The sequence below is a fragment of the Nelumbo lutea genome, chromosome 1 (genome assembly GCF_056320005.1).
Source record: "Nelumbo lutea isolate HS-2025 chromosome 1, American lotus-T2T, whole genome shotgun sequence".
Lineage (NCBI taxonomy): Eukaryota > Viridiplantae > Streptophyta > Magnoliopsida > Proteales > Nelumbonaceae > Nelumbo > Nelumbo lutea.
Window position 1 is genome coordinate 82,235,027 of NC_142684.1, and position 15,445 is coordinate 82,250,471.

Below are 15,445 nucleotides of genomic sequence, written 5' to 3' on the forward strand. Positions count from 1 at the left end.
CTCACAGTCACATCCCACCGTGCATTTGGAGCATCTCTCGTACTCACGGTGGGATGTGCCCGTGAGGTCGTTGTGAGGCGCCATGAATGAGGAGCAGATCCCAATTCAGCGGGGAGGCGACGAGAAAAAGGGGAGCAAGGCAGCAAGCAAAAAGCGCGTGTGTGAGAAAGGAGTGCGTGTGCGTTACGTGCTTGCATGTCGTTCGCGGGACCATGCATGATTTCTTATTCAATTAATTGTTTTTTATTATAAATAAAAAACACTGAGAAAAAGGAGAAGACGAGAGTAAAAATGGAATTTTGATCCATAACGACAACGACGACGACGACGACGTGAGGGGGAAAAAGAAGAGTAGAGAGAGAGAGAGAGAGTGAGGCTGTGTGTGATTACTCTGATTAGTAAGTGACAAGAGAATGAAAAGGGAGAGAGAATAACGAAGAGAGAGAAACGACGACGACGCCAAAAATAAGGCACGCCACGCCTCGCCTCGTCGTGTTTTAAAAGCTTTGTTTTCCTTATTTTATTTTTGTTACTTGTGTGTTTCTCTCTCTCGCTCTCTTTCTCTCTCGCCCACTCCAAAAAACCCCTCTCCAACCTCTCTCTCATGATTACGGATCACGGCACCACGCTCACCTTCTGTCATCCTTTTGGAGTACGTCTCTAGGGTTTTTGTTTTCTTGCTTTTCTACTTTTGTGGCTCTGAAAGTGGAGAGCTTCGATGTCGTCGTCGTCTTCTGCGGCTGCTTCTGCTGTTCAGAAGATCTGTTTCAATCCCGACTGTAAGGATGCTAAATCGGAGAGGTTGAGGAAAGGATGGCGCCTTCGGAACGGAGATTATGCGGAGCTCTGTGATCGATGCGCGTAAGCAATTTTTGCTCGTCTCTGTTTTCTCTGCTCTGGTGCTTTCAAGCTTTTGTCTTCATTTGGATTTCGACGTTTAATTTGTTGTAACGGCTAGTTTTTCGAGGTTGGACGATTAGCTTGCATAGGATTTTTATGTGCTCTTGAAGCTTCCGCAGATTGCTTTGTGCTTGATTCCGTGGAGTCTACTGCTGTTTTGGGTTTCTCTTTGACTGAGTACGATTGTTTTGAACTAAAACTTCGGATTTTTTTAAACGATATTGGGTTTTGTTCGTGAAACAACGGTTTTGCTTTTCGCTTTTAGTGGATAGGAACTTCATTTGGAGTTGGATATTCCATTTTACATTATCTAGTTTGCTGTGGCTTTGGTCCTCTCCAATTCCATGTGCGTCCTTATTTGATAGAAAAGGTTGTAGTTGATGTTCGTAAATAGGTGTTTACTCCATTCATTTTCTGAAACTTTGTCTTGAATATAGCTGTTTTCTGCTCCATTTTCTTTTGATCCTAAATTTTCTTCACCTCTTCAGCTAAATTGCTTTGATTCTATGTCATATTCAATGGTTTCACCTGAAACATGTTTGGCATATATCGATTAGTTTCAACCTAGTCAGCTCGTTTTTCCTGTGGGTTAGTTTGACTCATCCAGTGCCAGGGGTAATTTCATGGGTTCTAATAATTATTCCTTCGCTTCTGTTTCTTCTAATTTTTTCCATTTTCTCGCTCTCGCATTTACTTTCTTTGTAGAAGAGTTTACCTTGTGGCTCAGGAATTCGGTGAATAATTCTATTTGAACCGCTTAAATGGCTCTGGTCTTTCCTTTCGGGATTGGACTTACCAGAAAAAAAAAAATCAGCTTTAGGTGACTATTTGGTATAGCTCGATATTATTTACGTTCTGGCAGGAATCAAACAGAATGTTTCCTCTCAAGACTTTCAATTTACTGCTATCAAAATTTTTCAATATTTCCCCTTAAAAAGGTAAATATTCTTGCCTATTATGATTCCCAATTAAATACTTAGAATGCCACCTAAGACTCTAAATGGCAAACTGGTTCAATTAGATTAAACTTACATGTCAGTTCGTAATAAATCAAAGGAGAAAAATTATCTTAATAAATTGTTTCTATAAAGAAAGAAAAACAAATCAAAATGCCACTAAATAGAATGCGAATTAGATATGGTTCTTTTAAGGGAAGAGAAACATATTGAAAAAACTATAAAATAGGAAACTAATAGGTCCTTTCCTTATTTCATTAGATCCTAACAAAGGAAAGTGCAAAGTTCCTTGTCAAGTATCTCTACCATGAAAGGACTAATTAAGGTCAAACAAGATAGAAGCCTACCCCTATCAAACCTCATTCGTTAAGGTGGTGTTTGGTTAATGATTCTGAAAAAGGTTGATATGGTTCCAGAACCATACCAATCTCTTCTTGAAAACGACAATTCTTTTTGAGCCACACAATGTAAAAGAGGCTGTTCTGTTCATGGTGATTTTTTGAATGATGATATATGAGTATTGATTGTAAGATTCATGTGTACATGTACTTTCTCTATTTATTTTTCATCATACAGTCATCATCAAATAGAGACATTATGATTTGAGCCATATTGGTATATGAGACACACCATATATCTGCCATGCCATGCTTACATTAGTGAATCATATTTCCTGGTTGAAAAGAAAAAAGCAATAAAAAGTTGTGTGAAAAAAGACAATTTGCTGGTTCTGAAACCATGGAGAACCACCAATAGCATATAGAACTCAGGTTGAGTTTGTGAACCAGAGGAAACATGAGCACAAACACGAACCGACCACCCTCTAAAGGGTTGCAAGTCATAGATTACAAATCCAAACCCAAACTGAGCAAGTCCATGTGTAACTACGCTTGGATTACCTTATAGGAAGATGGAACTTTATTTGCAGAATAAAGAATCCTTTTGTCCGGGTTTTCTTTTTATTATAGACTAGAATAGACCTGCCTCAGTTCAAATTGTGCTAAATATCTTCCCATTCAGTGTGCTGCTGATCCTGTCTTACACGAAAAATCAAGGTTATGAATTTGCTGACTCTGTGACTTTACTCCTTTGTACTCCAGTTCTGCATTTGAGGAAGGGAGATTCTGTGAAACTTTTCACTCAGAAGCTGCTGGTTGGAGGAGCTGTGAGATCTGTGGGAAGGTAAGCTGAAAATTTGGATGTTGTTTAGACATTAAATGGTTACTTACATTTTGAGAATTTTTTCTCAGATCTCACAGTTTTTGCTCTAAATGTTCTAGTGGCTAATCTCTTCTGCAGCGAGTACATTGTGGATGTATTGCTTCATTCCATGCATTTTTATTATTGGATGTTGGAGGAATTGAGTGTATTGCATGCGCTAGGAAAAATGTAATTCCGGTAAGAACTGTTTAACCTGTTCCTCATCAGATCTCCTAGTGCTTTCTCACTGCTGTTAGCCTGTTCATGTGCTAAGTAAAATTCACTTGTTCTGTCTTCTTCTGATTGTCCAATGCAATGATAGAATTTTCATTTTATTTTTACTAATCCATGTTAGCCCTCATTATTAGGTCTGTATGCAGGTCGGTTAGATTTGGTTTTACATAATTTTGCCAACTGAATTAAAGTGTCAGGTTGAGTTTTATAACCAAAACTGACCAATTAACATCCAAACCGGCTGAAAAATTATATTCACATGATGCTCAGTTTAATCAGCTTGTATCACACTGAACTGAAATTCATAGCTTCCAAGCTATGTTGTACACATGATGACTAATGGGACAAGTCTTGATAGAAAATAAATAAATAAATAAAAAGACTGGTGTGGACAAGATTGATAATGTAAAACCACAGAGTGTAAGATGTTAGACCTGGATTGAAGTGGGACCTAGAAAATCTATTCTCTTGCCACAGTGAAAAAAAAAACCACATACACAGAGGCTAGGGTAAATCTAATTGGTTGGTTTGGTTTCAGTTCAGTTTACAACATCGAAACACGCAACCTAACCAAACAGTCGGGTTTACAACTTTTCATATCAAACCGGCTGACTTGCGAACAGCCCTACTCATTATTACTCTTGGGATATTTCAGTTTTAAATCATTTTCCTAATATATGTGGTGCATTTTCATTTGTACATTGAAGCTAAATTCCAATTACCATTGAACCTTGTGAGCTCTGTTTAGTTTTTCGAGCATGCCCAAACACATTGAAAACAGTTGTCTTGAAGCCATCTTACTACAGTTTCTTCAGAATCACCTGGTGTGCTAACAGCCTCTCACCACGAAAATAAAGGGCAGCCTAGTGCACGGGGCTCCTGCCAATTTGGGGTCTGGGGAAGGACAGATGTATGCAGCCTTGCCCCTATACATACAAAGATGCTGTTTCTAAGATTTGAACCCTGGTCAACCAGGTCACAATGGAGTAACCCAACCATTGTGCCAAGGCCTGGTTTAGTGTTTTGGGTGGTTGTCTGCTAACAAGGTTCAAAGTATCGATACGCTACTGCATATCGGTAGTATCATATCGGTACTTAGAAACACACGAAACACTTTTCCTTTTAGTTTTTTTTTTTTCAAATCTTGGTTTTTGGGAAGCTAAAAATTTTTTTTTTTTTTTTTATTAAAAAAGGTGGGGTTCCCGAAACACCTGTATTGTATCGGGGGTGTATCTTTTTCAAAAGATATGATACGATACGCCCGATACTTTAAACCATGTCTGCTAATACTAACTTGCTTTCTTGCATTTATCCTTGCTTGTTGACCAAATTGATTTCACTCTACCTAGGTACGTTAATTCTTTTTTTTGAGCAATTTCTATCTTAGCATCATGCAAAATATAATTCTTTGCTTTTCTTTGCATTTTATAGAAGAATACAATCTACATTGTATTAATTTAGTTGTAATAGTATTATCGTCCTTCTTTTGATGTTCAATTTATTGTTCATGTCAAAATTTAGTTCTTGTCTTAAATCATATATTTATTCCTGTTTGTGTTGTTCAGCCGAACTGAGAAAAGAGGAATGTTTGTTCTGTAGCTACAATAGTTCGAACTAGGAGAAAAGAAGAAGAAGAAGAAGATGAAGAGAACAGTCAAACATGATAGGATAAACCCTATCAGTCGACCCTTAATATGGATTAGCTTCTAATTAGTAGTACAAAGACTAAACTGCCCCCACTTAAGTATGGGACAAGAAGTCACTATTGACTGCCACATAAGCACATAACTTAACAGAAATAAAATGACTAATCTACCCTTATTCGGCTAGCTCTAACACTCCCCCTCAAGTTGGAGAATATATCTCATATAATCCCAGCTTGTTACATATATAGTTCACTCTCCCTAAGCTTAAACCTTTTGTAAACAAATCTGCCCACTGATCACCTGAGCCCACATGTTCTGTGCTTATCTCTCCAGTAAGGACCTTCTCCTTCACAAAGTGGCAATCAATCTCTATGTGCTTTGTTCTCTCATGAAAAACAGGATTGGATGAGGTGTGGAGTGCGGCTTGATTGTCACAGTACAATTTCATTGGTCTATCCATGGAGAACCCGATTTCTTGTAGGAGATTCCTCAGCCATACTAATTCACATGTAGTGTGTGCCATGGCTCTGTATTCGGCTTCAGCACTGCTCCTTGCCACAACCATCTGCTGCTTACTCTTCCACGTCACAAAATTTCCTCCAAGAAATGTGCATTGACCTATAGTAGATCTTCTATCAGACACAGAGCCTATCCAATCTGCATCTGTATACCCAATTACTTCAAGTTTTCTTCTTGGTTTGTACAATAACAAACGGCCTGGAGCTCCCTTCAGGTACCTTACAATTCTAAGAATTGCATCCTAGTGAGGTATCCAAGGGTTCTGCATAAATTGGCTCACCACACTGACTGCAAAGGAGATGTCTAGTCTCGTGATAGTCAAATAGTTCAGCTTCTCCACTAGCCGCCTATACCTTCCAGGATCATCAAATATTTCCCCTGTATCACTGCTCAACATAGCATTTGGTTCCATGGGAATTTCATCCGGTTTTGCACCTAACAGTCTTGTTTCATCCAGCAGATCAAGAACATATTTTCTTTGGCACAGGTTTCCACCTTGTCTTGATCTAGCAACTTCTATACCCAAGAAATACTTCAATGTCCCAAGGTCTTTTGTTTGAAAATGATTTTGCAGAAAGACCTTTACTATATCGATCCCCAATTTCTCACTACCAGCTATGACAATATCATCCACATAGACCACTAATAAAATCTTTTCGGCTTCTGAATCATAGCTGAACACCGAGTGGTCAACCTGGCATTGTTTCATTCCAAAGCTCTTCACCACTTCACTAAACTTCCCAAACCAAGCACGAGACGATTGTTTCAACCAATAAATTGCCTTTTTTCAACCTGCACACCTTACCATCCTCCCCATGAGCAACAAACCCATGTGGTTTTTCCATATATACCTCCTTCGTAAGGTCACCTTGAAGGAAGGCATTTTTAATGTCAAGTTGAAACAAGGGCCAATCATACATAATTGCCAAGGAAATTAAGACACGGATAGAGCCAACCTTAGCCACTGGAGAGAAGGTCTTCACATAGTCCACTCCATACAACTGTGAATAACCTTTAGCAACAAGTCTGGCCTTCAGACGCTCCACACTACCATCTGGCAAGTATTTAACAATATACACCCATTTACAACCCACAACATGCTTACCAGGTGGAAGAGTAGTGAGCTCCCACGTATGAGTATACTGAATGGTAGAGAGTTCCTCCTCCATTGCCTGCTGCCACTCAGGTGAGCTAAGAGCCTCTGGAACATTCTTAGGTATAGAAATAGATGATAATAGTGAAACAAACTGGTGATGTGAAGCGGAAAGGCGAGATACTAAAACAAAATTGGAAATGGGATGGAGGGTACAACTATGTTTACCTTTTTCGTAAAGCAATGGGAAGATAAAGTCCTGAAGGTTCAAGAACAGGAGCAACAACAGGATCCGCATATAATGTAGAAGCTGGAGGAGGAGCTGGTGTCTGTCGATGAGTATACACGTGCCGGATCGGTGGTCGTTCAGTAGGGAGATGCACAGGAGGAGGTGAAGGGTCAACCCCAATTGGAACACCCGGAACAGGATCACTGACTGGAAGAGGAAGAGGAAGCAATGGTGGAGACACAGATATATCAGGTTTCGAGAAGAAGGGGACGGACTCAAAAAAGGTGACATCAGGATAGACGTAGCACTTCCGAGTAATGGGATTGTAACACTTGTACCCTTTCTGAGTCCGAGAGTAGCTAAGAAAGACACGCTTAATAGAGCATGCATCCAACTTGTCTATTCCGGGACTCAGATTGTGAACAAAGCACACACAGCCAAAGATACGAGGTATTAATGGAAAGAGAGACAAGGTGGGGAGCAGGATAGAGAAGGGAGACCGACCATGAAGAATGAAGGAGGGCATCCGATTAATAAGGAAACACGCAGTAAGTACAACATCACTCCAAAATCGTTTAGGAACATTCATATGATGAAGAATAGACCGAGCGGTTTCAAGGAGATGACGATTCTTTCGTTCGGCCACCCCATTTTGTTGAGGAGTGGATTTACATGAAGTTTGATGAATGATGCCATGCTGTTCTAAATATTGTTGAAAGGAAGTAAGAAAGTATTCACGATCGTTATCTGAACGAAGAACTTTGATTGGAACACCAAATTGTGTACGTATTTCAGCATGAAATTTTTGAAAAATGGAAAATAATTTACTCATTTCTTTCATTAAATAAATTCATGTCATCATTGAACAATCATCAATAAAAGTGACAAAATACTTGTAACCATTATAAGATTCTATTTTAATCGGGCCCCAAACATCTGAATGGACCAAAGCATAAGGACTCAACATACGACTCTCAACTCTAGGATTGAAGGGAACACAACGATGTTTCCCATACTGACACAACTCACACTGTAAAGACAACAAATGACTCAAAGACGGGACCAGTATCTTGAGTGCCTTGAGAGATGGATGTTCTAGTCGACAATGCCATTGTAGAGGAACGAATGACATCTGAAGTGCAACTGACGATCCACCACCGTCAAGGTAATACAATCCACCAGCCTCATGCCCCCCACCAATCTTCTTCCCCGTCTTGAGATCCTGAAAAACACAAAAGGAAGGGAAAAATGTAATAGAACAATTAAGAGTCTTAGTTAATTTACTAACAGACATAAGATTGAATGGAAACTTAGGGACATATAGAGCAGATGATAAAGAAAGAGAAGCTGTGTCAAAATTACTAACACCACAGATGGGAGAAGAGGAATCGTTGGCAAGGGTAACAGTTTGAGATGTGGAAGTTTCAGAGAGGGAAGAGAACACACCTAGAGTCCCATTTATGTGATCAGAGGCTCTAGAGTCAATAATCTAGGGAGAGGGTTTGGATGACAGACAAGCTATACCTGAGTGGGCAAGGGTGGCAGTAATATGCTGTGAAGTAGTCTGGAGGAACCGCTCATACTCATCACGCGATACACTCACCATCTCCTTCCCGGAAACAGTTGTAGATGTGGAAGGTGTTAGATCTGCCTGTTGGTTATCATTGGCATCAACCCCACCAGCTACTGCATGATTGGCCCATGTAGAAGGAGGGCCATGGAGATCATAGTAGAAATTCACCGAATGTCTGTCCCTGCCACAATGGGTACACTTCCTTGTAGAGTTACTTTTTCCTTTACCACGGCCTCCCCCTGAGTCATGACCACCACCACGACCAAATACGGAACCGCCACGACCTCCTTGGGAGGCATGTCCTCCCCCTTCAGTACCATGTCCACCTCCTTTGGCTATCACAAATACTGATCTGTCAGACTGTGTGGGATTCTCTGTAAGCCCCAAAGAAATCCTACGAAGTCGTGCAAACACTTTCTCAAGTGTAGGAAGAGTAGAGCCCCCTAATATTTGGGCCCTAACTGGTTCATATTCTGATTTCAACCCCACTAAGAACCTAGTGACATCTAGTTGTTCCCTCTGTTATTGCTGAACCTTAACATCTGGAGTGAGGGGATGATAGACATTGAGTTCATTGTTGAGGTTCTTCATACTGGCATAGTACTCTTCTAGGGTTTTATTCCCTTGCTGCAGATCGAAATACTCCTAATAGAGCGATATACCCTTATAGTATTATTCTGCCCAGAATAAAGTTTCTTGGCATGTTCCCATATGTCCTTAGCTGTATCTAAGAACAAAGTTGGCACTTATTTTGGGTTCCATACTATTCCATAACCATTTCATGATTTGGGTATCTTCCTGTTCCCAGTCATCAAACCCTGAAGAGTTAGCAGGTGGTTTATCTTCCTTCACATGCTTCACTTTCCTCTTTGCCTTGAGAAAAACTTCCACTGAATTGGCCCATGGTACATAGTTCTCACCATTAAGTTTAATGGAGGTCATTTGGACATTTAAAAAATCAGAGGATTCATGACACTCGATTTCTGGCCACCACTCACATCTCCCATCGAAGCCATTCCAGTCTACAAAGTCGGTTCTGCCCATCACACACAAATAAACAGTTCCAACCACTGCACTATAGTTCGTTAGCTACCACACAAGCACACTTGCAATCACCAAGTACTGGCCTTAGCATACATTCGGCCACTTCAACCACTACTGTACTGCTAACATGCAGATTTAAAACCACAAAGATTCCCTCTTGAAACTGCTCATTAGAGGGTTCAGACCACCACCACTGCACCTACTCAACCACCACAGCTGTCACACCCATGGTGACAGCACTCTACACAAAAAAAAAACCTTTTCTTTCTGGTCAGTCGAATGTTGTTCTCTTTCCCTGTCACCAGAAGTCCAACCTCTGAACCCTAGAAGTTGCCACAGGAATGGGTAGTGCCGCAGTTTGCTACCCCAGATTTCTCACACCAGAGAAAAGCGAAAAAAAAAGAACTGAGAAATATATGTTGAGGAAGCTGTAATCGACTGCTGTCAACCTGGCTCTGGTACCATGTTTGTGCTGTTCAGCCGAACTGAGAAAAGAGGAATGTTTGTTCTGTAGCTACAGTAGTTCGAACCAGGAGAAAAGAAGAAGAAGAAGAAGATGAAGAGAACAGTCAAACATGATAGGATAAACCCTATCAGTCGACACGTAATATGGATTAGCCTCTAATTAGTAGTACAAAGACTAAACTGCCCCCACTTAAGTATGGGACAGAAAGTCACTATTAAGACTGCCACATAAGCACATAACTTAACAGAAATAAAATGACTAATCTACCCTTATTCGGCTAGCTCTAACAATTCCATATTGCTGATACTTATTTCCTTAAAGTGCATGAAGAAATAGTATTGTTTTGTATTCAACATTTTTGTATGTATTTTGTTCTCAGCCATCAAACCCAATATGGCCGCCATCTTTTTTTCTGCCATTACCTCTACCTGAGAGACTTAAAGATGTCAATATGAAGAACTGGAGTCAGATTGCTGGGCCAAGTGCGGTTGCAGGGCAATGGCGTCAAACACCCAATATATGGAATACTGCTGCTGCTCAGCCTGAGTTGCAGTCAAGGATGCCCTATGAAGTTGAGAGATCAGGTGCTGTTTCTGCCATGGACAAGAAGGCTGAAGATCCATCTGAAAGATTAGCATCTAACAGCTTGAAGCTTGCTGCACCAGATAGACTTGCAAATGGTAAGGCTGGTACTGAAACATTGGCTACCTTAAATAAATTCCGCAGGGAAGAAGGGAATCTTAATGGTTTGCATCATTCCTACTGTTATATAGGAGAAAATGATCCAGCAGATGCGAGAAAAGGAGCTCTTGCTGAATCTGGCTTGAACAGTACTGCTATTAACTTTGAGACACATCCAGGTTCAAGTGTAAACGTTTCACTTCCGTCATCCATTTCAAAGGATGAACCGTCAACTCTGCATTTTGGGTTTGGTGTACCTTATGCTTCACCCAATGATACAAATGGTGCAACTAGGGTTTCTGGAACTCAATCACAAAGGCAGACTCCACCTCCGTCGGCAAAGCAAGTCTATGCTACTCCAAATAATGGGCCTGATTCATCTGGTGAAACTCAGTTACGCAATGGAAGACCTCGAGGTGACGCCCGAGGAAGGAATCAGTTACTTCCTAGATACTGGCCCAGGATAACAGATCAGGAGCTACAACAAATCTCTGGAGAGTATCCACCTATTTCTTTGTTTCCTTTTTTCTTTTATGGTTGTGAGTATCCACTTGTTTCTATTATGTTTTTTTGAGATCTTAGGTTCATAAACAACAATACTTAACCTTGTGTGGCCATAGTTTATAGTTAAAAAAAGGAAAAAAGGACCTACTCAACATTATCATATGACTGATAAAGAATATCATGTGAATAACAACCTCTATTTTCTATTAATTCAGGGGTTCCCTGATAAATGGATGGTTGACATGGCTAATCCAAAATGACTATATCCATTAGCTACATGCTTTACATGCATTGGACAGACCTCATATGAAAAGAAGCTTTTTCTCTTTTTATAAAATAATAAAAGAAGAATGACAGAGGTCCCTTTTCTTGAAATTTGGTAGATGATCATGCTGTGATTTCATTGCACTAGGTATTACCACTTTTTCCTTCCACCTCTATTTCCATGACTACCAAAGTTTCTTGGTAGAAATTAATTGTAACTGTATTTGGACCAACAGGTCTCTTGTATTTTAGTGTAAGGCATTACATCACTTTGGTACAAGATCTATTTGATACATCTTGCATCAGATTCTAATAAATTGTTAACCTTGACCATAGCAAAGCACAAATTCTGTCATTACACCACTGTTTGAAAAGATGTTAAGTGCTAGTGATGCTGGCCGGATTGGGCGTTTGGTGCTTCCAAAAAAATGTGCAGAGGTAAGTCCTATCTCTTGCTCCGTTTGTTTTGTTTTTTTTTCTATATTTTTTGTTCTTAAGGTTGACCTATTTCTGTAAATACTTGCACAACCTTTTAATTTCTTTATTTGATAGTTTGGTTTTGGTTGATATATACCAAACTTGCATTCATTTACCTAGAAGAGGATTTACCTAGGCAGTTAACAATTATTATTTTTAAATTTAAACTAAAACCAAATAGAAAATGAGAATGAAAAGAATGGACTAAATGCTTTTAAGATAAAAAGTTTTCTGGATGGAAATATCTTTGAGAACATGCACAAGGAAATGGTTGTTCACAACATGACCATCTTTAGTTCAGTTCTTGCTGAAAGCTTAGAAAATTGACATGAATGATCAAATTACTGCAGCTTTTGTGAGTTTTATGTGACACTTGCAGTCATGCTTCAGCTTGATTTGGTCTTCTCATGACCAATTCAATGCTGGATAGGCTTCGCAAAAATTGAATGAATCAGACGCATAGGTAATGTAGTGGTAAGGGTCCTGTAGCCCCAGAACAAAGCTTTGGCCTTGTTGGATCTTTATTCTAATACAGTCATTGGTTCTAGAGCTGCAATGACATTTAACGTACTTTTCTTTCTAAATGAAATTCAATTTTGTTTAGGTCCTACGTTGTCAGAGTTGGACTGGATGTAAAGTCATTTTGGTCATTGGACCAAGGGTTGAATGGTCCAACTGTCCAGTTTTGTTGTTCAAATCACTCTCTCAAATTAAAATTTCAAAAAGGATGAAAGGGATGGTTCCAAATCATCTTTTAAAGCTATTTTACATCAAAATAAGATTAAAACAGTAAATTCTATAGGTTATAACAGCTATTAATACAAATCAATATTTCTAAGAAAGGTTTTAAAAGGCTAAAGGTGGAGACATGACAGTTGGGTGTCGAAGAGGTGAGGTGTAAGCCTCAAAGTATACATTTAATTTTTTTAGTTTTTATAGAATACATACTTACATATTTACTGAAATACATGCATAGATACACACAATTTATTTATTTTTATGGTGAATTTACATGTTTTCCTTTATTTATTTTTGAATAAATGATACATGTTTTCCTTTATTGCACATACATTCTTTTTAATATGAATCTTTTGGTTTTGAATTTTGTACTTTGTTTTATTCCAAATAATCTTTTAAAGCTATTTTACATCAAAATAAGATTAAAACAGTAAATTCTATAGGTTATAACAGCTATTAATACAAATCAATATTTTTAAGAAAGGTTTTAAAAGGCTAAAGGTGGAGACATGACAGTTGGGTGTCGAAGAGGTGAGGTGTAAGCCTCAAAGTATACATTTAATTTTTTTAGTTTTTATAGAATACATACTTACATATTTACTGAAATACATGCATAGATACACACAATTTATTTCTTTTTATGGTGAATTTACATGTTTTCCTTTATTTATTTTTGAATAAATTATACATGTTTTCCTTTATTGCACATGCATTTTTTTTTAATATGAATCTTTTGGTTTTGAATTTTGTACTTTGTTTCATGTTTATAACATGCCTTCTTTACCTAAATAAAAGAATTTATCTACTTAATTTGCATATTTCCTAGTTTGTTCATATACATATACATATACATATACATACATTGTACATTTTTCAACGCAATTTATTTCTTTTATAGTCAAATTTATATGTTTACTTTTTGTTAATTTATATTCTTTTTGATATGATATTTTTAAATTTTATTTATATTTATAACTATTTATAACTAAATAAAATAATATGTTTATGTAATTTACATACACTATAAATAAAATAATCTCCTCTGGAAATCAGGTAAAATTCTGGGAGCACATTTGGGTGGGTGATGTACCTTTGAAAGACCAATTCCCTGCCTTGTTTTCCTTCTTCCGGTATAAAGGCAAGGTCGTGTCCAGTTTTTTTGTTCCTTCTCAATCTAACTTCGGGTTTGATTGGGAGATCTGGGTTTAGAAGAGGCCTAAGGGAGCACATTTATAACTAAATAAAATAATATGTTTATGTAATTTACATACACTATAAATAAAATAATCTACTCTGGAAATCAGGTAAAATTCTGGGAGCACATTTGGGTGGGTGATATACCTTTGAAAGACCAATTCCCTGCCTTGTTTTCCTTCTTCCAGTATAAAGGCAAGGTTGTGTCCAGTTTTTTGATTCCTTCTCAATCTAACTTCGGGTTTGATTGGGAGATCTGGGTTTAGAAGAGGCCTAAGGGATTCGGAAATTGAAAATGTCATGAGTTTGGTTCAGATATTAAAAGGGGTGGTGTTAGATCCCTCTGAGAAGGATAAGAGACTATGGACCCTAGATCCCTCTAGGACCTTCTCTTGTGCTCCCTTCTTCAAGTGCCTATTGCCTTTAACCAGTATTTTTGTGCAAAATTCTCCAGTAAAGGAAGTTTGGGGTGAGCCGATTCCTCCAAGGATTGGAGCCTTTTTGTTGGGAAGCCGTCCTAGAAAGGTGTAATATATGTGACATACTCCAAAGAAAAAGGCTTTTTTGGTGCTTGTCTCCAAATTGGTGCATTCTTTGCAAGGCTCACGGTGAAAACTCTTACCACTTATTAATCTCTTGCCCCTTTGCTGATGTTATTTGGGACTGTTTTTTTTCCTTATTTGGTTGTAGGTGGACCCCATTGTCAAATATTGAAAGCTTGTTTAGCTTTTCATTCCTTCGATAGCCAAAGAAAAGGGGAAGGATTATGTGGAGGTGTGTGAGGGCTGCTATTTACTCGACTCTGTGGGAGGAAAGGAACTCTAGAACTTTTTTCTGAAAACAAAAGAAGTAAAGAAAGCATTATTGAAGTAATAACAGTCCGGGTGGTGCACTGGTTGAAATCCTTGGACCTGTTTAATGATGCTTCTACGGGTATGTCGCTGAATAGCTGGATGGAGGTGGCCAATTCTGCTCTTGCTTGCTCCATTGTTTGTCCTATATGTCACCACCGGACTGTGGTGTTATAAAGTTAAATTTTGATGGTATTAGTGGGGGCAATCCAAGTCCTTCAGTTGTAGGAGTTGTCTTTAGAGATGAGGATGGGCAAGTTCTCGCGATGTTTTCAGGTCCCATTGGGTTTGGGAACTCTCTTAAAGCTGAGGTTTATGCTGTACTGGAGGGTATAAGAAATGCTAAGGAACTAAACATACAAAAGTTAGTTGTTGAAGGGGACTCAAAGCTGGTGGTAAGTTGGTTACAGAAGGAAAGCGGACTTTGGAAATTTGCTAATGAGATGAGGGAAATTAAATGGCTAACTAGGGGGCTGGAAATCCAATTCCAGTGGGTGAAGAGAACAACAATTGCCTTTGCAGATGCATTAGCAAAGCAGGGGGTGGGAAGGGACCAAATGTTTTGGGCTGTGTTGCAAGTTCTTTGTTGTCCTCTTGGAGAGAGCTAAGCCTTTTTATCTCTCTCTGGAGTGCTGTAACTAATTTTCTATTAATTTAATGAATTCATGTTATTGATAAAAAAAAAATTACACACTATAGTATTTTCTAACATGACCTAATTTATAAATGAGAAAGAATATCTTGTATTGAGATCGAAGAATTAAATTAATATGAGAAAGGGGGGGGGGGTTCTGTTGGAGTAGAGGTGAGCAAGCGCTATACAAATATATAGGTGTGATTTGGTTAGTTAAACTTAGATTAGGGCACCAAAAATTA

General features: G+C 38.6%; 1 protein-coding gene across 4 annotated transcripts in view; it reads left to right on the forward strand.

Moving 5' to 3' along the window:
- Positions 1-306: 306 nt before the first annotated feature.
- The window catches only part of LOC148875719 (B3 domain-containing protein Os07g0563300-like), a 33,236-nt gene continuing 18,097 nt past the window's right edge, over positions 307-15,445 (forward strand). For 2 of the 4 annotated variants that reach the window (XR_016105174.1, XM_088965173.1), the window contains exons 1-5: positions 379-861; positions 2,957-3,038; positions 3,156-3,254; positions 10,240-11,039; positions 11,651-11,747. Coding sequence is in view for 3 of the 4 variants with exons in the window: in XM_088965173.1 (XP_088821299.1) it covers positions 719-861; positions 2,957-3,038; positions 3,156-3,254; positions 10,240-11,039; positions 11,651-11,747 (1,221 nt within the window). In the remaining variant the exon portion in view is untranslated. Of the gene's footprint in view, positions 862-2,956; positions 3,039-3,136; positions 3,255-10,239; positions 11,040-11,650; positions 11,748-15,445 lie in introns of those variants that run through there. The other 2 variants (XM_088965175.1, XM_088965176.1) reach the window with 2 other exon arrangements.